The 25,181-nt window shown below is 44.7% G+C and overlaps 1 protein-coding gene and 2 long non-coding RNA genes across 7 annotated transcripts in view; 2 read left to right on the top strand and 1 right to left on the bottom strand.

Moving 5' to 3' along the window:
- Positions 1–541: 541 nt before the first annotated feature.
- On the bottom strand, positions 542–21,612 carry IL12RB2 (interleukin 12 receptor subunit beta 2). Of its 5 annotated transcripts, none has more exons than XM_083845725.1 (17): positions 21,542–21,612; positions 19,710–19,769; positions 18,720–18,816; positions 18,057–18,383; positions 17,072–17,186; positions 15,839–16,017; positions 15,520–15,656; positions 14,890–15,034; positions 12,056–12,135; positions 7,879–8,098; positions 6,742–6,942; positions 5,634–5,735; positions 5,396–5,551; positions 4,979–5,116; positions 3,469–3,556; positions 2,320–2,419; positions 542–2,023 (listed from the first exon to the last, which is right to left on the bottom strand). In XM_083845725.1, the coding sequence occupies exons 3-17, from the start codon at positions 18,775–18,777 to the stop codon at positions 1,508–1,510; spliced, it is 2,562 nt and encodes an 853-aa protein (XP_083701851.1). In that variant the 5' UTR covers positions 18,778–18,816; positions 19,710–19,769; positions 21,542–21,612; the 3' UTR covers positions 542–1,507. The 5 variants fall into 5 exon arrangements, with proteins under 5 accessions (XP_083701851.1, XP_083701852.1, XP_083701850.1 ...); XM_083845726.1 differs by lacking the exon at positions 21,542–21,612 and adding an exon at positions 19,859–19,891; XM_083845724.1 differs by lacking the exon at positions 21,542–21,612 and having other exon boundaries at positions 19,710–19,846.
- LOC310903102 lies at positions 8,915–14,864 on the top strand. The gene is made up of 3 exons (XR_014587271.1): positions 8,915–9,305; positions 13,597–13,659; positions 13,738–14,864. It is a non-coding gene; the product is annotated as an uncharacterized lncRNA (long non-coding RNA).
- LOC310903103 overlaps positions 19,885–25,181 on the top strand; it is a 13,207-nt gene continuing 7,910 nt past the window's right edge. Inside the window, exons 1-2 of the long non-coding RNA XR_014587272.1 lie at positions 19,885–20,643; positions 20,809–21,172. This is a non-coding gene — a long non-coding RNA (uncharacterized lncRNA). The remainder of the gene's footprint in view (positions 20,644–20,808; positions 21,173–25,181) is intronic.

Below are 25,181 nucleotides of genomic sequence, written 5' to 3'. Positions count from 1 at the left end.
AAGCAGAGGTACAGAACCCTATAAAATTAGTGATGCTGATAATCCCCGTGTGTTTCGGACCAAATTAGAAGGCAGTGTTACCATTAAAAATCACGGTCTTGTCATGCAGTGGTCTTTGGACTTGGGATTGCAGCAGTTTATAGACCTCCTGTAGAAGACAACATAGCTGGATCTTGACTAGGGGAACGAGCAGACAGAGATCTCCCTAATGCAGCAGTACAGTTCACGTTTTTATTTCAAGTGAAACGCAGTAGGAAAAGCTGTGGCCTTGAAGCAGCAGTCTTGTGGTGCAGGTAGGTTTGTTTCTGCTTTAAAAGGAGATGTCTGCAGAGCTGCCAAGGATCTTTTCCTCCCAAAGCTAGGTAACAGCTTTTAGTGGAGGTGCTTTGAGATGGCAGCATCACAGGAGGCTGTCACCATGCATGTATGCCACTGCGTAACAGCTTGCGTGACCAGCTGTGGGTGGGAAGGCACCCGAATCAGGGAGAGGAGATAAAGAACTGGTGCTCCGGGTAAGTTCAAATCTGGACTACCTCACCTCTGGGAGCAAAGCTTCAGCTTTGTTTTTAAGGGTGTTTTATTCTGTGCCTAGCTGCACTTGAGCTTGAACAGAGAAAACAAAACTTCAGGTTCCCAACATTCTATTTATAAATACGCATACATACGCACACCGAGTAAACAAAGTCATTACACGTGTAACATGGCCTCCAAGCCTGTAATTAGAATACTTCAATAAATCATTTAAATTCTCCCCGGTCCATTTGGCTTACTGGGTACATGCGCTGCCTGTTTCTCTATTTCTGGTGAGGATTTCTTTTCCAAACTGAGCCGTGGGGGCAGGCTCCTGGTGGAGCTGCTCAGCCCTGCTGCAGAAACAATGAATCGCGCGTCCTTTGGGGCCCGCGTGGGGCTGTAGCACCAGTGTCATGGGGACGCAACGACTTCGTGCCAATGTTCTGTCTGCAGAAAAGAACGCTGTGGGGTATTAGGCACGGCAGTTTAGCACCAGCTCATGCAGGTTTCCAAATGCTGCATCTCTCACTTGGGTGCAGCTGGAGCACGGACTGCAACCGTGATCCTGTCAGCTGCCGAGGGCTGACCCTTACAGAAGTCAGTGCTCGCTCTTCTGGGCAAGCATCGTTTTAAATGATTTTTAGCTCGTGTCTGATGTAGTTCAAGCCAGACTTCGTTGCTTGTGGTCAGTGGGACAGGGACCTGAGGCAAACCAGGCTGTATAAAGGCAGCCTGAGCAATTAAACTCTCAAAAAGCCAGGCTGCTGAGCCCCAGCAATCCTGGCTCTTTTGTCTTTAATTCTACCTTAATGTGCTCTGTGGGCGAAGAGCTGCTGTGTTGCAATGTAAGGCACGACTGACACTGCTGGCAAGGTTTGTGAGCCGGCTTTTGTCACCTAGAGGTGTGACATGCACGTTGTTGTACTAGCTGCAGTGAAACACGCTGAAATACTTCACTGAGGTACAGAAATCAAGGCCAGTCTGTTCTGTCCTCCTACCTTGTGAAAGAGCTGCAGTTCAGTCTCACCGTGTCCAAATTAAGTTTCCCTCCATAGGAAAATACGGGTGTCAAAAAAGTTGTTGGGAAGACAGAGAGCGGGCTGCACTCGAGCTCCTGGTGCTCATCAGTAGTGTCTGTAGCAGGGGACAGGATGCCTGCGGGCAGGTAACCTGGAGCTCTGTCGGTGATGGGGTTAGCGAGGTACTCCGAAACACTTTGCATTTGTTCCGTCACCTCTGCCATCTTTCTGTACAAGTACGGGAGCTGATGTTCGTAACTGTCTCCGTCTGTTGTGCTGGGCAGAGCCTTGTACTCTGACTCCTGCTTCTCAAAGCTGCTTTCCGAGTGCCAGTCGTGATTTTCACTGCTGTGAATGTTGCTGAAGATGAGCTTGTCGTGGAAAATCTGGGAGTCCGCCTTTATGAAGCCCTCCTCTACCTCTATTGTCTCAGGCTCTTCAAAGCTGCTTGTGTCCCGCAGGAACAGACTGGAAGGCACGCTCAGCTCGCCCTGGCGGAGGGGCACACGTACAGCAGCCACGTTAAGCCTGCAGTCAGTACCTTGTGACCTCCCACCCCTGAAATGCAGGCACCTCTGCACAGCGGCTACTGCTAGAAACAAAAACCTCTGCGTTGTTCTTGCATTTGCGTGATGCATACCGCAGCCTAACGCAACGCAGAGCGGAGCTTATCCAGCGCCAGAAATTGCTGGATTTGCTGCATTAAGGGATTACCGACGTACAAAGCTCTGATTGCTTTTTCCGCTGAAGATGGTGGGATTAGGAGAAGAAGAAAAGCGTGATTTACCTTCACAGAAGCGCAACTCTTAGCCCACGTAGCATTAGCTGGATCTGGGATGGCTTTGTTGTGCCACTGAGGCACAGTGGCAGAAAGCAGAGAATATAATCTGCAAATTGAACACGTGAAATTAAAAGCAGGAATGCCAATAGCTGCAAGTGCTACTGAACTGGGCTGTGCTGCTTGTGCACGTAATTACTGACGAGCTCTGTGTAATCACAGAGCTGCGTTAGCAGAGATCAGCAGAAACCCGGCCTGTGTGGGACGGGCACATCCTGCTGAAGTTTTTGGGAACGCGTGGGTTTCGGCTGACTGGACAGAACAGCTTTCGACTTAGGGTTTTTCAAATGTTTGGGGCCATCACAACACTTCAAGAGCATACAATAATTCCCCCAGTCTTAGTTCAAATCAAGCCATTTTGCTTGTTTTTTTTCTGACAGAGATCTGACTAGAAAAATTAGTATTCCCCTGGCTTTCAGGCTTACTCCTTGTTTGCTATTGCTGCTTTCCCTGCAAGTGGAGAACCAAATTTACATCAATTTAGAGATGAAAGGACTTAGGACAGGCAAGCCAGCCTAGGCCGAAGCAGGGAGATGGCATGGCTGGGGCAGGTAGCAGCCAGCTGCTGCTACCAGTGGGTGCTTGCTCTGGGTGCTCACGTTTCCCAGGTGCAAGGCCGGGGTGAGGTAATGCTGAGCAACTCCTGATTTAGCAAAAATAAATGCTGCACAGCATCTTCTCCCCGCCAGCCCTCGTTAGCTGTTCATGAGTAATCGCAGCACCTAGCAGAGCGTGCTAGGTATGGCCCCGCACTGCAGTCCTGGAAGCTCTGCCCGGGGAGGTGTTTATGCTGCTTTACAGAAAAATGGCTTTTAGTCGCAGTCAGACTTTGTTCTCGGGGAGTTACCATGGATTGTACTACTTCAAATTCATTTCAGTGGAAGCAGGCCTTAAACTCTAGATTAAAAAAAAAAAAAAAAAAAATCTGACGTGAACTACGGCTATATTTTAAGCACAGTATGTGTTCTTACACTCGTAATCTGAAACCTTTCTTCAAAACCATCTCTGCTGTTCCCCAAGATGCCCTGAAAGGACATTCCTGGGCCTTCTAACAAAACTGCCCTCTTCTACTGGAACAAAACAGGTTGAGCTACTCACACTTTTCTTGCAGGACGCATAGAGCACACGCAGACTGAAAATACAAAGAAGCTGCACATAAGTACAATAATGAGCCAGTCCACAGCACCTGAAATACAGAATTGGTATTTTTAAATAAGAAAAAAAAAAAAAAAAAAAGGGTTCAAACAGGATAACAAACATGGCTTGACTAGTGTTTGCACTCATAAAACATACCAACATTTTTTTAGGCTTAAAATCAGGATTCTGAACGGACTGATGGCTTTTGGAGCCAATGGTACGTTGTAACATTAGCACATCTACTACTGTCTCTAGAGATAGCCCTCAATCCCAAACATGCCAATTGCTGTTCTCGCTCTTCTAGTACTGAACCTGCCCCTGACAGAGGAAGTCAGCTGGGGGTACTGCACGCAAGGGAGGGGTGTTAAGTAGAAAAGATCCTAGGGAGATCAGTACGTGTTTAATAAACTCTCAGTGACTTAACTGGTCTCAGTGAATAGCTTGGCTTCAACATGCTTGCACCATCTATTTAAAATGTAACTTTCAGAAACCCACGCTCTTCTGCTGGGAAAACTTTTAACTTGTCCAGATTGTTTTAATTCCCTAGATTTCTTCTGAGACCATGAAACAAGCGTGCCTCCAGAGGGCTATACAGCATCGCCAGGCTCCCACGCTGCGGCGATGTATTTCTGAACTCGTACAGCTCGGCTGCTTAGAGGTTAGATCCTTCCCTCAGCCTGCGTGTGGGTCTGCACAGAATGGAGCTGTTAAACCAGAGCTGTTGTCACTATTTTGTGCTCTGTGTGAGCCCGTGCCTGCTGCGGCTGCTGAGATGTGCTATATTTACAGGTCAGGTTCCCGTTCTCCACTCTGATTCCTGTTGTGGCATGTGAGGAAACTGAGCAAAAGAAACTTTTTGACAGTACTTGAGCACAAATTTTATCGAATACCTTCTCAGGTTTTTTTGATCTGGGCTCAAAACAAATATGATCAAAACAAGTCACCTTGCAGGACAAAACCTGATTACTTCTGTTATCTGTGGTTGAAAAGCTTTAGTCAAGGGGCTTGCTTTTGCATCCCCTGGGCAGCACAGAAGCAAGGCCCACACAAGATAGCCTTGCACGCTACACAAGCTCAGACATCGTGCTGTGCTCTTTGAGGTGACAGCTGCTTCTGCACCACAGTGAGGTTTCTCACGTGAGACTTTGAGGCAAGCAAGACCCGCACATAGATCTCTGTGCCAGACCCTGATGTGCATAAATATCTGGGCAAGCAACTTGCAAAGGTCAAACCCTTCTTTCCCTCTTTGCAATAAGCAAGGCTGCTAGCCAGGAGCTATCAACGATACAGACAGCAGCTTGGCACAAAGCCAGAGGCGGAAGACAAAGAAAGGTATGGTGCATCTTAAACCCAGCTGAAACTAGAGATCTTCAGCAATTAAAAAGTGTGTAAAGCATTTCTACTGTGTGCAAAACACTGAGCCAGGGACAGAACCTCTCTGCTGGGGGCAAGGGACCAAGAGATTCATTACTTTCCAAGCAAACTAGCTCCCTGTTGCCCCAGGGGCTCTCCCCAGCAGCCGTTGATGCTGTCATCCACAGGACGTAGTTCTCACCACGTTGTAGGTTTGTGATGTAAAATTCGCGTTGGGAAGTTGCGTTAGAAATGGCTGAAAGGAAGAGAGGGAGACGAAAATGAAGCATCTAGCACACGTTTTTACTGTGTTTAACACTAAAGAGTGGGGTTTTCAGAACTTGGAGCATGGAGAAGCTGTTCATGAACAGCTGTAGCAGAGATCTGCATCTGAATCTTGCTGCTAAACCTCATGGTAGAGTGGCTGTCTGACTCCTCAACCATACAGAACCGTCTGAAGGCATCTTTCACCCCCAGCCCTCTCCCCTCAATACACACCATGTGCACATCACGTCGTTTTTCACCAAATACCTACCAAAGACAGCCGGAGCTACCTCGCTGTCCTTTTTTCGCAGGTATATGTTGTACCCCGTGATGCAGCCCATTTGCTGGTGGGAAGGGACGTCCTCCCACGAAACCAAGACACCATTTGTCTGTGGTGTTGTGTACATCTGGGGCCCAGCTGATGGTGCTACGAAACATAAGACTGACTTTTAAAGCTGAACAAGTTAAGCTGGCTTAAAAATATCTGGAAGGGTATTATCGCGATTTACCTTGTTCTCTTGAGTATCCCCTAACTGATGCCACTCGTCCAGCTCTGTCCAGATAAAGTGCAAATACGCTGATGTCATAGCACACGTTATCTTTTACGTTTTCTAAATAAAAAAAATAAAAGTGGATAATTTCCCAATTAAAGTATTTACAGTTATGGATAAATATTTTCATTACCTGCTCAGATCGGAGATGAACTGTCTGGTTTATTACACATCTTTCATAAAGAAAGAAAAAAAATGCACCGTGGTCTCCTCTTTAGCTTAGCACAACCTTACCATGTATTAAAAAGTCATACTGACACTCCTCAAGGGTGAAACCCTTTGCTGTTTCATGAAGCAGTGGCTGACAGAAGACCTGAATCCTCCAAAGAAAACCTTGGACCACGTTTTGTGCTCGAGGTAAGCAGAGGAGGAAAGTAGCTATTACACAGCTTATTACTCTACAATATGACGCAGAGGGTTTTGCTACGTGTAAGGTCCCCAAGGAGGCACAAGAATCTAACAACCTTTCTTCCTCATGACTTCATACGAACATCCTCCCCCCAGAACGTTTAATGGGGGTTATGAATGAGTGACAGTAATTTATTTTTCTATTTTTTAAAACAGACTACAAAGCAACGGCATGAGCTTTCTGTTTTTTTTCCAGTTGCTCAAGAGCAGGGATTTCAAATCCAGGGAGGCAGAGCACCAGGACGGAAAATAGCGAAGACTAACTAGAATAACACTGACTGTCACTCTGATTGTAACTTCACAGCTATAGCTGATATAAAGAATACAGCCACTGGTTTGGATCAATAGCAAATAACTGTTAGAATGGAAATACTCTAAGTCTTTAATCTTGTGCACCAGCTGAGTTTTAAATGTCTTGTTTCATTTCAGAAGGACTGATTTTTTTTGAGCCATTCTACTTATCAGGTATAAATCTCAGTTGAGGGACTGCTGAGCTGAGCTCAAAGCAGCCACTGATTTTTTTTTCTCCCCTATAAAAAGCTTTAAATACTGTAATTTCTTATGCTGAATTAATAAAAATTAGAACCTGACTTGTTTCTTAAAAGCTTTTCAAAATAAAATGGCACCCAGCACTATCCTATTTCCACGTGGCAGTTACCTGATATCACTGTAGACAGGTTGGATGCTACAAGTTTTATCCAGGTCGGATGAGGTTCTAGGCTCTTCTTTCTGTGCGTGTCCATCCATTCCACTACGTATCCGTTGACGAACGCAGTGGATTTATCGGGAGGTTTCCAGCTGACTAAGATGCTGCCATTTCCCATCGGGAGAGCAGAGACTTTCTGAGGAGGAGGTAAATCTTACATGGAAGAAAGAACAACCAAACAAAAACCACACCATCAGCACAAGCTTGCCGTAACCAGGTTGACTTGACAAGTTTGCTACATGTTTTTTACTGCATTTCATCCAGTTTGATGCTATGCAGTGTATGAAAATAAACTAAAATTGAAAGAAAAGGTCGTGATTACTAGGGTGATCTCCGCCTGTGCTGACAGGAATACAGCCATATCCTTACCTTGTCTCATGGTGTGGCAGTCTGAACATACATAGCTTGGTTTACACCACCCCCAAGCCCTAGAAAGATACCGTCACAGCACCCAGTAACACCCCTGCTCCTGCGTTAGAACCACAAACGTGCAAGATCCCCACAAGACCAAAGCTCTTCCTTTCACAGCTAGGCCCAGGTTACTTTGTCCCGCAGGAGGAAATGTTGGGAAAGTCCCCAGTTTTTCATCTGTGTGATGAAAACACCAACATCTTTTCTGAATGTTTTTTTGTAACAAACACAACTGGACTGAGCCTGCAAAGCAGTCCTTGTCTTACTGCCTCCATGAAATTATACACAGTTCTGTTTCTGCTGTGAGTTCCCCTCACCATCACTCTCCCTTCAGTTTTCCCCTCTCCCATGACTTTTTATTTTTAATTTTGCATAGTTACTCTTCTGCTACGCCAGCCTGCCTAGCTTACAGGGAAGCTTACAGCCGTGTCAGCAGAAGGAGTTACAATTACAGCCGTACTAATTCAGGGCAACTTGACTTGCCATGAACCTGCACCCTTGCCCTTGACAACATCTGTAACTGGATCTAAAACTCCAGTCACTGCAGATTCACTGAGATCAACCCTAAGGAGCACAAAGTGGTAGAATCTGAATGCTTCTGTGGCACGTAGCCACGAGAAGTGTACGGCAGAGAGCTGATACTACTTCCCGTGGCTCAGACCCAGTGGAAGGCCTTACCCCCGATGCCTAGGTCGGTCACGATGGCTGCAGGAGGTGAGCTTCCCCTCGAGTTATCAGCAGTGACTGTTATCCTGTAGTCCATCTTTGCAGTGGTTCTGGTGTAACTGGTTTGTGTCGTAACCTCTGCTTCCACCGCTTTGGAACCCCCGTGATTTAGTGCTTCAAAGGTCACTGTGTACTGCAGGATTCTTCCTCTTGCTTCTGACTTGCTCAGAGCCTGAAAAGAAAATGCATCTCTTACCATTTCAGTCTTCTGACACGAGCACGGACTGGGAGACAGGGGGAATAATAAATAACAGTAAAAACCCAACCACCAACACTCGGTGCATTGCAAACACACTTTGATTGTACCAAACCCATGAGCTGCCTGGGAAGGTTTCAGAGCTGCTCCAGGAGGGAGGCACTGGTTTGGCTCCCCAAAAGGGGTGTGCATTGCCAAAGCCAGCTGGTTTGCAGCCTCTGCAGGATGAGCACGCAGTGGCCAACGCACCACACAGCTGCAGCACCGGCACAGCTCCCCGCGGTGAATTTAAGCGCAGAAAAAAGCCTTTCTTCAGCCACCACCAAAGCGTTATTTCCTGGCAATAATGAATCAACGTGTTTTTCTTCCTTTCCAAGAAACACTACGTCCAAAGTAACACTTCACCACCTCCTAGGAGCTAGTGGCCGTAATTAAAAGATCAGACAGATCACTTGACTCTCTATAAGCCTGCTATCAGCCCTCCAAAGAAAAGCCTCTTTTTCTGGAACTCCAGATCTCCTGCCCTGTGGCAGATGGTGGCTTCAGAGCATCCCTCCAGTTCAAATGCTCAAGGTACCCAATTAAGTCAGGAGCGTTCACCTGGAAGTAATTTCTTTTTCCTCCCTTTTGTTCTAACAGAAAAGAAGTTAGTTACACTGACAATGTTACTGGCTGGACAACAGCAAATTCCGGCTAATGTTCTTGGTAACAGATGAGCAGTTTTTACTTTTTTCTTTTCTAAAAGCAAGAGGAAACATGGCGTGGCAATGCTAGAGGGATTGCTTGGTCACCTTGTTGAGACTGCTTTTTTTAAGAGATCTGTTGGCCTTAAGTACGGTTATGGCATTTTAAAGGCAATATAATTCCTCTTCAACGCCAGCCTGAGAATACTATTCACAAATGAACTGGTACTTCTATTACTACAAAAAAATAAATGTACTTTCCAAGCAACCTAGCTTTATCAACTAGTGTACTGGTTGCAGTTTCCCTTTTCCCCCGTGATTTTGCACATTTGTGTAACAGCTGTAAAATGTAACACCTGAGTTGAGTTCTCCCTTTGATTTTGCTGTAGCCCAGCCCTGTGACCTGTGCTTTCCGTTCCCAAGCCTTATTCCAGTTCCTTCACTGCTCTTCTCTTAGGAACCCACAGCATCTGGCCACATTTTTCCAGTCTCACCTTTCGGTAAGTCCCACATTCTTCTCTTTCTCCAGACCGTAACATGACAGTGTGCTACCCAGCGATTTAGTGCCTCCACAAAGATGTTTTCCCCTTTTGTATGCTCAGTGTTCAGTTGCTGAACAGAGTTCCCTGGTACCAGTTATGACCCTCAGAAAGAAGGACCCTTGGAATCTCTCCCTTGCTAAATTTATTAGACTCTGCATCCATGTCATGTCGGGTATCTTCATATCGGATTGCTGGTTTTGTTTGTTTTGAAGCAAAAGTGTAACTGAATTAATTCCCTAATTATAGGGACAAGAACACACATTTTACCTGAAATTCTCTCTTAAGGTTACATATCTTTCTTTTTATTTCTTATTTGCTTTTCGTATGTAATTCCAGTTTAGCGAAGCTCTTCAGCTGGTGAGCTGCTGCCCTTCCAAACAGAAATATACCTAGGGTCAGTGAAACATATTGATTTCTTTTTCTTCAGATTCAAGTCACGCTTTTCACAAGGGGAAAAAGAGCACTAACTGCATAGCTAGACATGTAAAAATGAGCAAGTTTTGATTTCGGTAAAATCTAGAATTTTAATAAAAGCCACAATGAGATAAAGAACTATTTAAACTCAACCACTTAAATACACATTGCTTTGAAGAGTCAATCTATACTGTCATTTGTAACACTTATGTAGCTGTTTTTTCCACTCTGGGTGACTGAAAGCACTCTTCATACTATCAGTTTCACAGTTTCCTACAGCTCCTACGTAGTTAGATAATTATGTTTGGCTGTTTGGGTTGTTGTTGTTGTCGTTATTTTTTTGGTCATAACAAAACAAAACCAAACAAAAGGAAGTGGGAAAAAAACATTTAAAAATAGGAAAATGTTTGCAGTTTTACAAACACTTTGGCAGTGTCTCAGGACAAATACAGTGTCTGAAGCTATTCTGAAAACCTTTTGAAACCCTGATGAAACTAAACTGGCAATAGTTTCCTTGGTATTAATGGGAAAACATGAAAACATATACTGGTAGTACATTGTATGGTCTGTCTTCTGCTTTGGATCTGTTCTGAAAACTATAAAAACAACGTATCACACCCATTTTATGAATGATACTACAGGAAGTCTGTGTAGATAAAGAAAGCGTGGCCAACTCTCTACTGCAAGTTAAACATCTTAAAGCCACAAAGTCAAATAATTACCCGAGAATTGCTGCTTTCACTTACAGCGTAGTACTACTTGTTGTGGAGAGAAGATTTAGTATTTGGAAGGTTAACTACAGATTGAAAACTAGAAGTCAAAGAAAATGCGTGCTTAAAAAAAATCCTACTGGTTTTGAAAAAAACACTGCAACAAACACCCCACAATCTGAAGACCCCTCCTAAGACCTGACTTCTTAGTGCTGCATTGGTAAGACTGGAGAAAATGAGTTATCGAGCACCTTGGATGGCACCTTTCTGTATCAATTTCCACAGAAAAGATGCAATAAGGAGCCTGTAAAGCCAAGTGACACGTTTTTATTTATGGCTGGCTGCCTTGCTTCTCTCTGCCGTGCTCCCCTCTGTTAATGCTGTCCCTGAGGTCCGAATCTGAAGCACGATGTGGGAGAGATGTCACTTACAGCTCCCTGCTGCCTGAAGACAAACTTTCACTGCGAATGTTGTTAGGGAAGAGCCTGAATTGGAAGTAATGTGGAATTTTTAATCCGCGGGTAATTCAATTGAGTTTTAATCTGAATTCTTTTGAAGCTACTTTCCGTATGAGACATCATCATTTCCTTTATAGGGCCTCAGCCACCAGCCCTCCAGCCTAGTGAGCAGACACAAACAACCAAATATTTTCTGCCCCCTCTATATGAAAATACTTGCTCTGAGTGTGTCCGGTTTCAGATTTGCAGCTTTATTATTAGCCAACTATCTTGCATGTGGCTTGCCTGTTGCCTGTGTCACACCTGTACAGAAAAACAGTTTCCTTCTGCTACTGCAGTATGACGAGATTCAACTGACCATTGACAAAGCACTAACACAGACAAAACAATTTCGATTTCCCAGACTATATCCAGCTTTTAAAAGCTTCATACAGTTTGGTTATAATAAAGGCCTTTTAAAATAAGTCACCTCCTCTACCTCCCCCACTCTTTATCACCCTGTTTTTCATATCAGAGCAAAAACGCCCCTGAAGGGAGTTCATATCCAAAAGCACCCAGAGAAGGTGGGTGCCCATTGAGTATATGGGGCATGGCATCCCCCATTCCTCCAAGAATTTATCTTCTGACAGGGAATGGCAGCCATTGCAAAGAACAACAAGGTAGACAATGAAGAGAGAAATTCTATTAATTAAAAAAAAAATAGAAAATTCTATTAACTAGAAAATATATTAGAAAGGCTACAAGGTTGTTATCTGTCCCTTTACATACATCATCACCAGAGAGCCAGTGTGAAAATGGGAAGGGAATGTCTGTCTTTGAGAGAAAGGTGGTAACTGAGTAGTGATGCTTCCACTTTTAATGCCTGTTATCTGCTTTTCACTGACACGATATGCTGGAGAGCTTTGGGAACTTTTAAGGGGACACTCTAGATTGAAAATACTTGATTAAATCTTGGTGAGGAAAGTCTTGGGTAGCAAAGTTATTCTATATCTCCGGACAAAGCAGTGGTAAGAGCCCTGTGCTCTATTTGGTTAAAGACCCTTCCAGCAAACACGTAAAGTAGAGTTCCCCCTCTAAAGTTGCTGATTATTACTGTATACGCTCTGGTTTTACTTAAACATCTTACCTTCCAAAAAAGAGAAATGTTCTGCATTTGAGAGTCCACATCCTGCATTTTGTACCAGACATCTAAGAGACCAGTGGGCACTGGATGTCAAAGAAAAAAAGGGGAGCAGAATTAATGACTGTATTTTGAAGCAAACAACCAAGACATTGAATAGGCTACATAGGTAAAAATCCTGAAATGACTAAAATTTAGGATTTAAAATCCCTCTGAAATGATGTAACATGCTGTGGCCTTTAAAGTATTATTTTGTATTTTAAGTCTATATTTGCTATTCCAGCTGGAGCTCAGCTGCCATGATGACTGCCTGTAGGACTGCAGTCACGAAGAGACCAAATCACAAGAATAAGAGAGGGTTACGCTCTTCCAGGCACTGTTTTGCACTCTGTAATCACTGACTTTCACGGGAGCCTATAAATCACAGTGACAGTATTAGTTCTGACCTTTGCACAGAAGTTGGGCTAATGAAGGTCCTTAGGGCTGGCTATATCAATTCTAAAACAACGGACAGCTTAAGGTGATAGGAATTTTGTGTACCCGCTCCTTGCTACCTGGATCTAGGCAATAAATGTCTTTAACAACTAGCTGGGTAGCACCTTGTCATATATAGCTTAAAAGCCCTGATCTTTCCAAGATTCTCCTTATGTTTACAGAATTAACGTTCAGTAGTCAGAACACCAAGCAGAATCACAGCCTCCTTCCAGTCCCAGGAAGATACTTCCCAAAAACCCTTGATGTGTAGAATGTTTGATATTCATTCAACTCTACAGTTTTGAGTAAATCTTCCAAAATAACACTAAAGCAAACTTCTCGCTGCAAAAACTACTGAACAATGTGCTCAAACAGTTCAGAATCAGATAAAGACATACAAAGAAAGCCAGTGTGATGAAAGATAATAAAGCTTGGTTCTTCAAGGTCCCGGCACACAATAAACTCATAAAATTACAATAAGTGTTACGGATAACAGAAGCAGCAGGCAGCTGACGCCCAACCCCACCTAGAATGGGACTAGGGCTGTCTGTTACTTGCTAAATTCAAGGACAGAAAAAATCCTCAATAGCAGCAATGTTAAGAACTATTAGTCCTGTATCCACTGCAAATAGTGACTGGAATAGAAAAAAGAAACAGGACCCACAGAAATAAAATCCGAATGCACTCACTGTGAGTGAGGGAGGAAGCGGCGAGCTCAAAGCAGGAAAAAAAATAAATCAGATCGCCTCTGTTGGACTCCAGCCCAGATTTTAAGGTTCATTTCACATGTGAACTATATAAGTTAGCTAGAAAAAAAATGCTCACTTTAGAACAGTGCTTGCATAAAGCAAGTTTTTGTGGCAGCTCAAGGCTAGAGAAACCCAGAAAAAAAAAAGTCTTAAAAAGGTATACTCCTGAATTTGCTGAACGCCAAACTCTCGTGTAGAACTTCAACTCCTTTGAAGAAGAGCAACCATTGTGTACACAGAGCTCGTCACCTGCAACCTCACCTTGCTAACACTTAGTCTGATGTCAGAAAACATTGATTAGTTGGAAATATTCTTGTTTTACAGCACTGGCTGGGGAGGAGGAATGCTGACCACAAACACCATAGCAACCCAGACTGCATCAGGAAGGTAAGAAAACTGTTGAGAGGAAGGTGGGGGAGGGAAGGAAAAGTTCACACCTTCTGCATCAATCAATGCTTCTTACAGAAACTGATGCTGTCAGTAGTGGTAAACAGCATGAGTAATAACTGCAGGAGCCTGAAGGTTTTATAGTAATTCACAACAAAAAAGAGCAACGAAAGCCAAGTGCAATATGAAAGGAGGATGCCAAAGCAGCCAACACATCTTCGTTAAAGCACAAACCTCTGAGAAGCTTTCTTCTTTCATACAAACTGACAGTTCTGCAGCCTGTGACTTCATACAGCTCAGTGGGAAGTCAAGCAAGCACATATAGGAGCCTGCAGCAACGCGAAGACCTCTAGTATTAGAACTGGTACAAACTAACACAACTGCCCTCGTGTTTGCGCTGTGTGTTCCCTGGAATCTGCTGTGCAGTCCTATGAAGCAATGAACATTATCTGCTCACGTTGCAATTCATTAGGGGACTGCTCTCCGGAATGTGTGGCCAGGTTAAAACCATTCAGATCTCCAATGACTCCGCTACTTAGCGGAGGGAGCTACCTGGGAGTTCTCCAAAGGAAATATTTTCTTTACTTGGAAAAAGATGAATCGGCAAAATCAAACCATTTTGTTAAAACCTCCCTCAGTTCTGTTGAAGCTGACAGAACAGGCAGAGTCCTGGCCGATTCATTCAGCTCCTCAGCAAGTTGTCAAGTGAGCTCAAGAACCCAGAGAGTGCTTCCCAAACCTGAGGTTCCTTAGTGACTGAGGGCCACTTGGCTGCCATCCTGACTTTTGTACGGTATTGTTGCAGTAATTCAGTAAAATGCTGAGATATGAACCAATATAAAACATTCTCCTTTTCCCAGTTAAGCTGCACAAACTTTCTCTGACTTTTCCAGATGTGCAGGAATGCAGAAGGCTGCTGCTAGGGCTCCAGGCAAGAAGGAGAAAATTTCTCCAACTTCCAACAATGTCAAAAGAATATGTCCTTCAGAATTTGTCAATGAGCTCTTGAAATTCCTGTTTTGTAAGGAACTTAAACAGTTTAATTTTTTGTTCATGAAGAAAATTGTTTTGTTACACAAGTTCACTTCTCTGTTGGCTTTGTTTCTGGATTTACAGAGCTTCTTACCAGGACTGAAAACCAAGCAGCATTTTGAATTCGTTACCTGAAGTTTACATTTCTATGTACGCTTTAGAGACAGGCTTAGTGTACCAAACCACATATTGTATTACCTTCTTCTGGAGTCTGGGTTTGGAACGCACTCCAGTTACTCCACAGTCCTCTCTCAGGATGAATTTTACAGCTAACCTGAAATTCGTAGTCTGTATGAGGCTCCAGACCATGAAGACTGAAATTTTCACTATTTACGTTTTCAACCTTTAACGGAGATAAAGGACATATAACATTAAACTCGCAAAGAAATAAAGTTGATAACTCTTCTGTTCACATATTTTACTCAACTTCAAGCAATGCATTTAGCATTTAAAATAAATACAAAGACTTCCAACCAGCTTTAGATAAGGCCCAAGCATTTGTAAATGGAGCACCTGTAGCCATGAGCTACAATGGGCAGATATGACCACATTTTGATAAAGTAGTGTGCCAAACATAAGCTCTGATTCTTCAGTGCATCGTACTTGAACTATTCATGCATGCAGATTTTTACAGGAAGAGACTCTTACCTTCTTCCATTTTTAGACCAATGATAGAGATTTTGATCAGTAGTCTATATATTTTTTTTTAAATATGACGCTAGAGAACAGAGAGAGACCAATTTGGAAAAACTGATTCTAAAAAGAAACAAGGATATTAAAGCAACCTCCAAGGATCATCACTTCCTTTATTCTCCAACAAAGGATTACCGTGTTCCAGGTGTAACCAGTAAGCGGACGGTATCTTATCCTACAGTGCTGTGCTCGTACTTCATCGTGCCAAACAAATGCGAAATTTGTCACAGAATTTTCAAATTCCACTGACAATCTCGGAGGATGTGGTTTCACTAGAGGCAAAAACAAAAACAAGAAAACGGCACTCAGGTACGCATCACAACTAGAGGGTTAATGGAAAATAGACTAACGAGTTGAGACTGGATGGATACTTCTGACGGGTTTAAGCAACAAAGATGTAGTGCTCAAACTTTTCACTTTGTTCTAACTGAATGAAGGTAAGTAATACACTTACCTATGTCTATTAACATGAACATGAGTGGCTGTGAAAAAGCACTTCCTAGTTCGTTGGAGGCGGCAACCACAACTGTGTAAGCAGAGTCAAAATTCAACTTCTTGCTCAGAACCAGTGAGCCAAATTTATTACTCAGATTTTCTTCTAGAAAACAGAAGATGTCAGTGCCATCTGATAGCCTAGAAAAGAACAAAACCTCTCGGTTAATATTTCCCTGTACGCTGTGAAAGTTAAATCCCTGAGTTCGTAGAGGTATAGCTCACTTCTCTACCCAATCGTGCTGGTTCGGATCTGCTGAGACTGTGACTCTTTAAACAACTTAAATGATTACATTTAATCGGTGATTAAATATTTAATTTATCTGTAGTCTAACAGTCAGATGATATGGCTTCAAACATGACTTTTCATTCTCAATCTGTCATTCAACCCGTTGTACTGGGTAACTCATCTAGCTCTCCATGTACTTTCCTCCACCTGAATCAGAGATGATTATATCATGTTGCTTTGGGCTGATCTGTCGTATTTTATAATATACTTAGAAATACAGCAGTGCTTACTAGTAATTTATTATGTGCCATTGCAACACTTACAGGACTCATCCTTCCCCACTCTTCTGTAAATTAACCATCTAGTGTCCTTCTGCTTAAAGTGCAATGATGGGTTTCTATAAACTAGGAATGCTGCTCCTGCTTTGGCCAAGAGAAGCAGGTAATAGTGAGCTTAGCAGGACAAAGAGATGGTCACATACAGTACCTCCAAAAATAAATGTCTGTCCAGCTGACTGCAAGCGTCAACATTAATTCTTTCTACCCACATACTTGCTTGAATAGAGGTTTTCTGTTGCAGGCATTGCTAATCACATAATCACTAAACACAGAAAATCCACCGCAGGAAAACAGCAGGTTTAAGCTGACATTTTAAGACCACTTCCACTATTAACATTCCCTTTCCAAAACGGGAGCCATGACTTGGCTTATTCTCTTTACCCACTTAACCCAGCAGTGAGTAAACCACTGCTGTGCAGCACACACAAATGTAAACAGGAAAGGTTTTTTTAACTGAGACAGTTGGCTTTTGTGATCATGGCAGCCTTGGACTGACTGATTCATAAAGCAACTCCTGTGTGATTTGCTAAAAAGGTTGAATCCGTAACAAACAATGCAAAACTAAAATAAAAAACCCTCTAAGTTATTATTATAGGTATTAAGGAACCTACTTCCCTGTGTTACTTACTGTATTACATATGTAGTGTTTATGTATGTAAGCCTCCCTTTATCCCAGGTGCAGGTAGGATTGCCATCTGTCCCATACTGGATACACGACACGTTTCTTGGCTGATCTGGAGGATCTTAAACAGATATTCTTATCAGTTTCTTCCTTAAAATTGTTGAGAGGACAAATATGAAGAAATGCTAGGGTTTTTTTTTGTTTGTTTTTTAAAGACAAGCAAGTAAGTGCAAAGTATTCAGAGGTCACTATACGTGAAAATAGCTGAGTCCATCATGCAGTCTTGTGAGACCTATGACACTTGAGCAAACCCGCAGTGAATTTGCAAGGGTACCAAATGAATACAAGTGCTTAACAACTATCAAACTGGGCACCTCAAGCTTTGCTTGTAGCAGTCAACCGTTATTCCTTATTAAAAAAAAAAAAAAGGCAACAAAGCACTCCTACAGAAGATGACTACTGCAGCAGCAGCAGTTCATCTACAGCAAGAAGAAAATCTAAAATTTCCTTAGAATTATTCTCGCAAGTCTCCTGTGTCCTGAAGAGACTGGTGTGTTTCAAGTGTAGAACAGGAGAGAGTGAACATTATTATGTCTGCTCGGAACAAGCAGTTTCATTTAGCACCTCTCCGTTTTTCAATTACTGGAACTCCCTTCCTCATTTGCTATTGTGGAACAAGTTGGGTAGCATTTAAGTGCCACTACATGTAAAGCAGCACATTAGCTTTTTCAGAGGTTGCACAGTGATACACAGTGGGTGCAGAGGGACAGACATGTATGCAGAGTCCTGACATCCATGTGGGTGGCTGGGAATCTGGGTGTGGAAGGCCCCTTTTGTGTTGCATAGTTCCAGCCAGCAATATTTTAGATACAAATCCAATAAAACATAGCACCCTTTCTGGAAGAGGCCACCCACCTACTAGTTCCTAACATATGTCTCAGAGGAATCCCAGAAAATGTTTAAGAACAAGAAGTAATGAAATTCTCCTTACTTCCAGACATTATATCGATTCCACAAATGAGTTTTTTCTTGTACTCACAAACTATTTTGCAAGTAAACATGTGCTTGCCATATGTAAGGACTTGAAATTCGGTGCTCACGGAAGTGCCATAATTAATAATCAGTTCAGAACTGTTAAAGAAAATAGCTATCTTGCACTGCTCATTGTATTTCGGTTGTTTCAGCTGGCACGAGAGGGTAATGTTAGTTCCAGGCTGGACATGCGAAGCAGAGTTAGCAGTCATATTTCCTTTGTCGCATACTTCTGCAACCCCGTGGGGAAGCTTGCTAGCAGTCACGTTTCCTTTATTGCACGCTTCTGCAACAAAATGGGAAAACACACCTTTAAAATGAATACATCATTCAGTCTGTAAAACACGATGCACTCTAGGAAGAGGGTCTTCCTGAATTTTTAGTGTAAGAATTCCTGTCTTTGCATAAGTAACTCGTAATATATTGTTGTGCAGAGTCTTCACTGATCCGATTACCTGGAGATCAGAAACCAAAGCCTAGCTACCAGTTATCGTACAAAAAAGCACAACCCGAGGCAAAATCTACCAATCAGAACTGTTTTTTCACTGCTGAAAGAAAAAAATAAGTAGCCAGGATGCTTCTTTTAAGTGATAATTGCTGTATATATATAAAAAAACCTTACCTGCTGTGAAGTGCGTCAACAAACAAATAGCTGCAGGCACAATCCATGCAAATAACATTTTGCTTCCTATAGAGAATTGAGTACCTTTTACCAGTTCCTAAAAAGTGAAAAAATCATTTTAAAATATTGGTACTAATTTTTAACTTCACAACATTCAAAATGCTTATTTTATGAGTCCTTTCTAATTAACTGTCTCTGCTAACATTGCACAGAGTGACTCTCAAGATGCTACCCCATGCAGCTGCTGATTTTCAGACTGGTTCTCCCTAGAGGCAGGCACAATAGCTAGAGGAACGTCAGAATTAAAGATACTTTACAACTCTGTGCTTTCAAAACAGACATATTTGCTCCCTTCCTTCCCAAAGATGCCCTGCAAGCCCAGAACCAAAAATCTTCCTGTGAAATGCACCCAGAACAGACCCTAAGTACCCCTTGTGCAAAGGATAAAGATTTTCCTTATTCATTTCTGCTCTTACACCTCCTGCCTTCCACTTCTGTGCAGAAGTGGCCAGAACCCAAAAATTTTAAGTAAACTTCTCCAGTTCCTTGCAGCTGCCTAACGTCCAAAATTTGGCAGAACCTTTAGCAGAGAGAACACACCGTACGAGGGAGGTTTGAACACCCACTATGTAGAAGCAGCAACTCTCAAGCTTCTTAATTCTCTCCCGGGGATGCTCACAGACATTTCCACGATGCCCCCTCACCCTCCATTCCCTGCAGCTTCTCGGGGAGTAAGATCATGTGCTATTTCTCCCCAGGACAACGTTTTTGGATGGCAAATCCAGCGCAGCTGGCACTCCCTTGAAACCCCGCACCCCGGTGTCCAGTACGAGCTCCCCTACGCTCCATTATAACCTGCACAGAGCTGCCCAGAAAATATCTGGTTCATGGGGAATGCAGAGGGAGGAAGAAAAAGGGAGAAGGGTGGCAGAAGAGACGGGGTAGAAATGCCTGGTGCTTCCCAGCGCCCAGCCCCGACACTTGGCTCACCTCTCACATCTCTGCGGGGGCAAGCAGCCGTGGCACGCATTCGGAGGCGGCAGCCTAGCGCTGTGGGAACACCAGGGAGAGGGAGTTAAGGACAAGCTGATGAACGGCGAGGAGGGACTAAGGGCGTCTGCTAGGCAGGAGAACCCGACCGGCGATCTGGAGCCAGATACGACGTCCACCGCTGCAGGGGAGAGGACGCAGCAGCCCCGTTACCAAAGGCATTTCAACAGACCCCGTGCCCAGACTTCCCGGAGATGCCCCCAAACCCAAAGGAGCCGGTTTCATGCCGGGTGACTAACACAGACTCAAGATCCCCAGAGCTGAAGTATCGCGCATTAAATGTTGGCTGTGACTTTGGGAACTAGCAATCTTGTAATTTCTTTAGATGAGTTTCCAAACTGAAAGACGTCACACACAGCTCATTTATGACTGTTTAACTCTACCCTAACAAACAAAACTGCAGACATGGGCAGGGAGCGCGTTGTTAAGAATAAACCAGACAAAACAGAGCTTTTGAGACGTTTTTAACTCCGCAGGATTGCTCGAAAACTCGGTTCAAATGCAAAGCTGTGCCATGCCAAGGATTCCTAAACCAAACGGGGGTACCGGCAGTCACAAACGCCATCGGTCACACCGATTATTCAGCACTTCAGAGTCGCCCTGCGCTTGCGATCAGCAGTAACAACTGTTTCCTTTTTTGCCCTGCCGCCGCAGAACGGCAGAAGCAGCGAGAGCATAGCGGGTACTTCGGGGGGGAACGCACCAACGACCAAGTTTTATAGCTTCTGGCCCGTCGCAGCGACGCAGCTATTTTAACGGCCTGGTGTTATATTTGAAGCAAACCACTGCAAAGGGAAACTTCACAGCCCGATGGCTTCTCGTGCCGCCGCGGAGGGGCACTTCCAGGGGGACGCATCCGACAACACAGCCTTTGGTGCGTGTGTTAATACGTAATAAAAAAGTTATTTCGGGTCGGTTTTGTGTAACGGGACAGGAGCCACTCCACGTTTTTTTAAGACAACGAACCCGTATCTGATGTGAAGCGTGTAAGATCTGCCCCAGATGCATGAACACCGTGCTTTTTTATTTAAATCCACAGGTTCCTCAGATCGCAACGCTGCAGCGCCTCAGCCCTACCCCGGTGCACGTAACGCCTGAGCTCTGTAGGTGCTCTGCAACCGCGAGGATGAGCAATCACGGCGCCCGAGGTCTTCAAGTAAATGCCCTGCCTTCCAATAAACTGAGATCGCCCCGGGGACGTGTAAACATCCTTCTGGCAGCAAAGCTGTGCCCCGAACACCTGAGTCAACACACACAAGCGGTACCTCTTCAAGGCATTTCAGCCACCGGCTCGCCAGGCAGGCGCTAGGCGCAGCACCAAATGGGTGCAGCGAGCCGTATAAACCGTGACGGGAGCAAAATACGAGAGGAGGAGGAGAAATAACCCGCCGCTTGGATCGAAGGTACACGGAAAGCTTTTGTAAAAAAAAAAAAAAAAAAGAAAAAATTCCCCAGATTCCACGCCAGAATAATGAAATAAAACGCACTGCTGTGCGCGGATTGAGCGGCACGCGGGGCACACAGCCGTGCGGGCAGCGGGCAGGGGAAGCCCCGCGGCGCTGGCAGGGCGCAGTGCCCCGAGGTTCCAGCTGCAGGGGGCTGCGGACCACCTCTGCTCCTCCCCACGAGCTCCCCCGCTTCAGCACAGCGGCTGGCGGAGCACGGGGGGCTCCCCGGCTGCCTTCAACCGGCTTCTAGAAGCTCCCCCCCCCCGCCCCAGCTCCGGCGGAGCCCTCAGCGGCCCCCGGCAGCCGCCGTGCCCCGGTACTCACCGCCCGGCCGCGCCGCTCCCCTCAGCCCGCAGCCGCCGGGAGCCTCCCGCATGTGCACGGCGGCTCCGGCCCGCCCCGGCCCGGCCCGGCCCGCCTCCCCTCAGCGCCGATCGGCTCCGTCCGGCCCCCGGGCTCCGGTTCTTCTGGCCGGGGGGCCCGGTGAGGCCCGGCGGGGCCCGGGGTGCCGGCCGGGGGCAGGCCCGGCGGCGGCGGGGCCGGGGCCGAGAGCTCGGGGCTGGACGGGCCGGGAGCGGCCGGGGCCTTCTCCCCGCTCGTCCGCCGGGCCGGGCCGGGCTGCAGGTGGTAGGCGAAGAGGCAAGGAAGAGGCTTGCTGAAAGAGGCTTGCTCAAAGGTAGCTGCTCACAGATTCCCTCCCCCTCCCCTTCCCAGCCCCCGTTTTTCTCTCAGGGAAGGTAAGGCACAGGAAATTTCAATTACAGAAAGCCTAGGTATGAGAAAAGAGTGAAGATTACCAGAAAAAAAAAAAAAAAAAAAAAAAAAAAGCCTGTGAAACCCAAAGCATAACTCTCACTACCTGCTCGGTGCCTGGTAGACTGGAACGAGAAGTGCTCAGGGAACCGCAGCGCAAGACAGAGGTGGGAGAGAGGAGCCTGTCCTCAGGTACAGCCGCTGCGACTTCACCCCCGTGTTTGTTTTATTTCACCGTCGTTCGATTCTTACTTTCTCACATTTTTAATCAGCCCTCTGGCAGACTGCCACCGTGTCTGAAAGAGCTTATCATTAAAAAGGTCCTCGTTACTATTGTCCCTCCTCTTTGTTAGGCGTCGATAACAAAACTCAACTTTCCCGGCAGCATTTGCTTAATGTGACTAACTTTTACTAGCTTCAGTATTGAAGCAAAGGTGTTTTGGGGACTGACATCCAAACAAATGATTACAGAAGTGTGAAGTCGTAGAGTCCAGAATCTTTGAGTTTGAACCTCCAGTACGCTTTGTCTCTCTTCCAAATCCCTATGTAACATTTGCACTTTTTTTCTAGACAGAAGAAAGTGCTGACGAAGTTCACAGAAATACTATGCATGCACTGTGCAAGTCTGTACCCTGTGAAACTCCAAATATCACCAGTTTCCTTTTAAGTATATAACTTATTTCCCCTCTGTCTTTTTTTAGTTTATGCTTTTTACAATACTTCTTCCCAGCACGCGCTTCATCTACAGTCTGCAAAGCCAGGATTCGTATCATTTTAAAATAGGACTCCAAGAGGATTTCATGTGGAATCTTGTCTGTGGTACCCTGTCCATTGCTCCCCCTCACTGGGTGTATTTGCTTTTCATTTTTTGAAAAAAAAATACGCAGCCGTTATATGAGGTGCTCGACTGGCATTAGCAAAACTTGAGTAGCATTTTACTCATCAATGAGGCGTTTAAGGGAAGGTGCCCGTCAGGTGGCCCGAGTGATCAGAATTTTGTGTCACGATGACAGGAAACTAAACTGAAAACACCAATCCACTGCCTATCATAAAATGCAGCTACTTTCTTTTTTTCTTTCTTTTTGCCTAAGGCTCAAGACCAAAGTCTGCTTTTTCATGTGATTCCTTCCCATTGAGTTGTGTCGAAATAGTGCATATGTTCCCAAGAACTGTCATGGAGCAGCTTTGATATTGCAGCTGTTTTATAAACCCTCTGCTATTCCACCAGGCTTTTAAGCAAAATATTTGCTAAGTATTATTCTTATTTCAAATGTTACTGGATTCCAGAAACTGGTGGAAAATGCTTTTTGCTACCAGCCGCTTGGACTAGCCAGGTACGTTGTGCGCCGGGTATTCCTTCAAGAGCAAAGCTCTGTCTTAGGGCCTGAGCCCGAGGTAATTCTGTGTTGCTTCCCACAAGTCTGGGTAAAGGCACGGTGCTGCACGGGCAAACGCCGAGTACTTCAGAATCGTAAAGAAAACTGTGCTCCCTGCAGCCAGATGTCCCACCGAAACCTTCATCCAGGGCTCGGCTGCACAAAAAGAGCAGAAGGAAAGTTCCCTGCTGCAGACGGAGCTGCCGAGTGCTGGCCGAACGCTGTGCCAGCCGGCCTGCGCCCCGAGAGCTGCCTGGGACAGAAGATGATGTCAAGGAAAGTACGGAGTCATCTGTTCTCTGCGAGGAGGTGGCGCCTGCAGTTCTGAAAATGAAGCCTGGGAAAGCACCACCGGTAGCTGACATAACGTGGTGTTCGGTGATCGCGGTGTCAGTGCTCTGAGGAGCATTTGTAGCAAAGCAGAGGGCTGGAGCGGTGAGGCCGAAGAAAGGCTACCACAAAACGTCGTTAATGGTCGCTCAGGCAAACATTGTGCCTTCTGAGATCCGCAGCTGCCTGGTTCAAAGAGCAGGCCTGCAGTTCCAGTAAGCCGGTTTTCAAGGGGCGAAGCCTCTGTGATCAAACTGAGAATATGCCAGTGCATAACTGTAAATGCAAGACATGAGGTGGCTGGTTGAGTATGCGCTTCAGGGAATCCTGGTTACCTTGGGTGGAGCCTGCTGCCGGGGGAGAACTGCAGACTGTCTCCTGTCAGACATTTACTGCCTAAAACATTATGGTGCCTACAGAAGCAGAGGCAGGGAAGGCTGCTCTCACAAGTGGGGTATGAGGTACGGGTCTGGTGTTAGCATGCCCCTCTGTCACGTCTACCACAGCCTCCAGTGCTACAAATCTGAAAGGAATCACCAGTGGTAGATAAACCAACCTCTCAAAATGCTTTCCGCTTCAGCCCACTCTCGTAATCCGATGAATGCTGGAACAAGGGAAAACAGTGAGTACAGAATATGGATGTTCCGTGTACGCAGTGAAAATAAAGTGGACGTTAATGATGTAATGAAACCTGTATGTATACTATCACTGGCAATTCCTGCTCAGCTTCTGGAAGTGAAAGATGAAATAATTTATCTGAGAACAAAAGTAAACATAAAAGGAGATTTCTAAAGCAAAGCAAAGCAAAACAAAGCAGATTGGGAGTGGCTTACTCAGACTTTGCAAGGAAAAAATGCTGTCTTTACATATTTTTAAATACAAGATTTAAATAATAAGAATAATAAGTACAATCAGAAATTTTTAAATACAAGAAGTTGTAAATGGTGAAAAGCTGCCTTTTTTCCAAATACTTTAATGGCAATCAGAGAAAGTTGATGATTGATGAAAGAAGACTGGAGCTCGATCAGAAAATAGACAAGTGCTAATGTTAAAATTATTGCTGAAGAAAACAGAATTCAACTTCAAAAGTGAAATCAGCAGGTGTAGACCTCGCACTCTCTGGTTATGTCAAGTCGTAGATCTGGAAATAACCTTGAGAAGCAGTAATTGTGAAGGAATGGTTGTGAGTCATCGCCAACAAAATGATACGTGAAGATTGACAGATTGCTGGGAGTTAATTATTGAGTGCTTAAAAGCCATGAAAGAGCATGTGAGTATATCCAAAAATCTGCAGTGATTGTCATCAGCGATCAGTCATGAAAGAGTAATGGTTGTTTATTTAATGTATTCCCTTGGTGACTTTCTCTGGAGCTCTTGGTTTTACCACGTTGTCTAGTCTAGCTTAGGGAAAGCTGTTGCAGTGTTTGCACCCCCCTTCTTTGAAAAGTGTACCACAGGTTTTTTTTCTTCTTCCCTTTATTTTATTTTTTTCCCAACACAATTCC

Source organism: Anser anser (genome assembly GCF_964211835.1).
Source record: "Anser anser genome assembly, chromosome: 8".
Classification (NCBI taxonomy): Eukaryota; Metazoa; Chordata; class Aves; order Anseriformes; family Anatidae; genus Anser; species Anser anser.
This window is presented reverse-complemented; position numbering and strand designations above follow the sequence as displayed.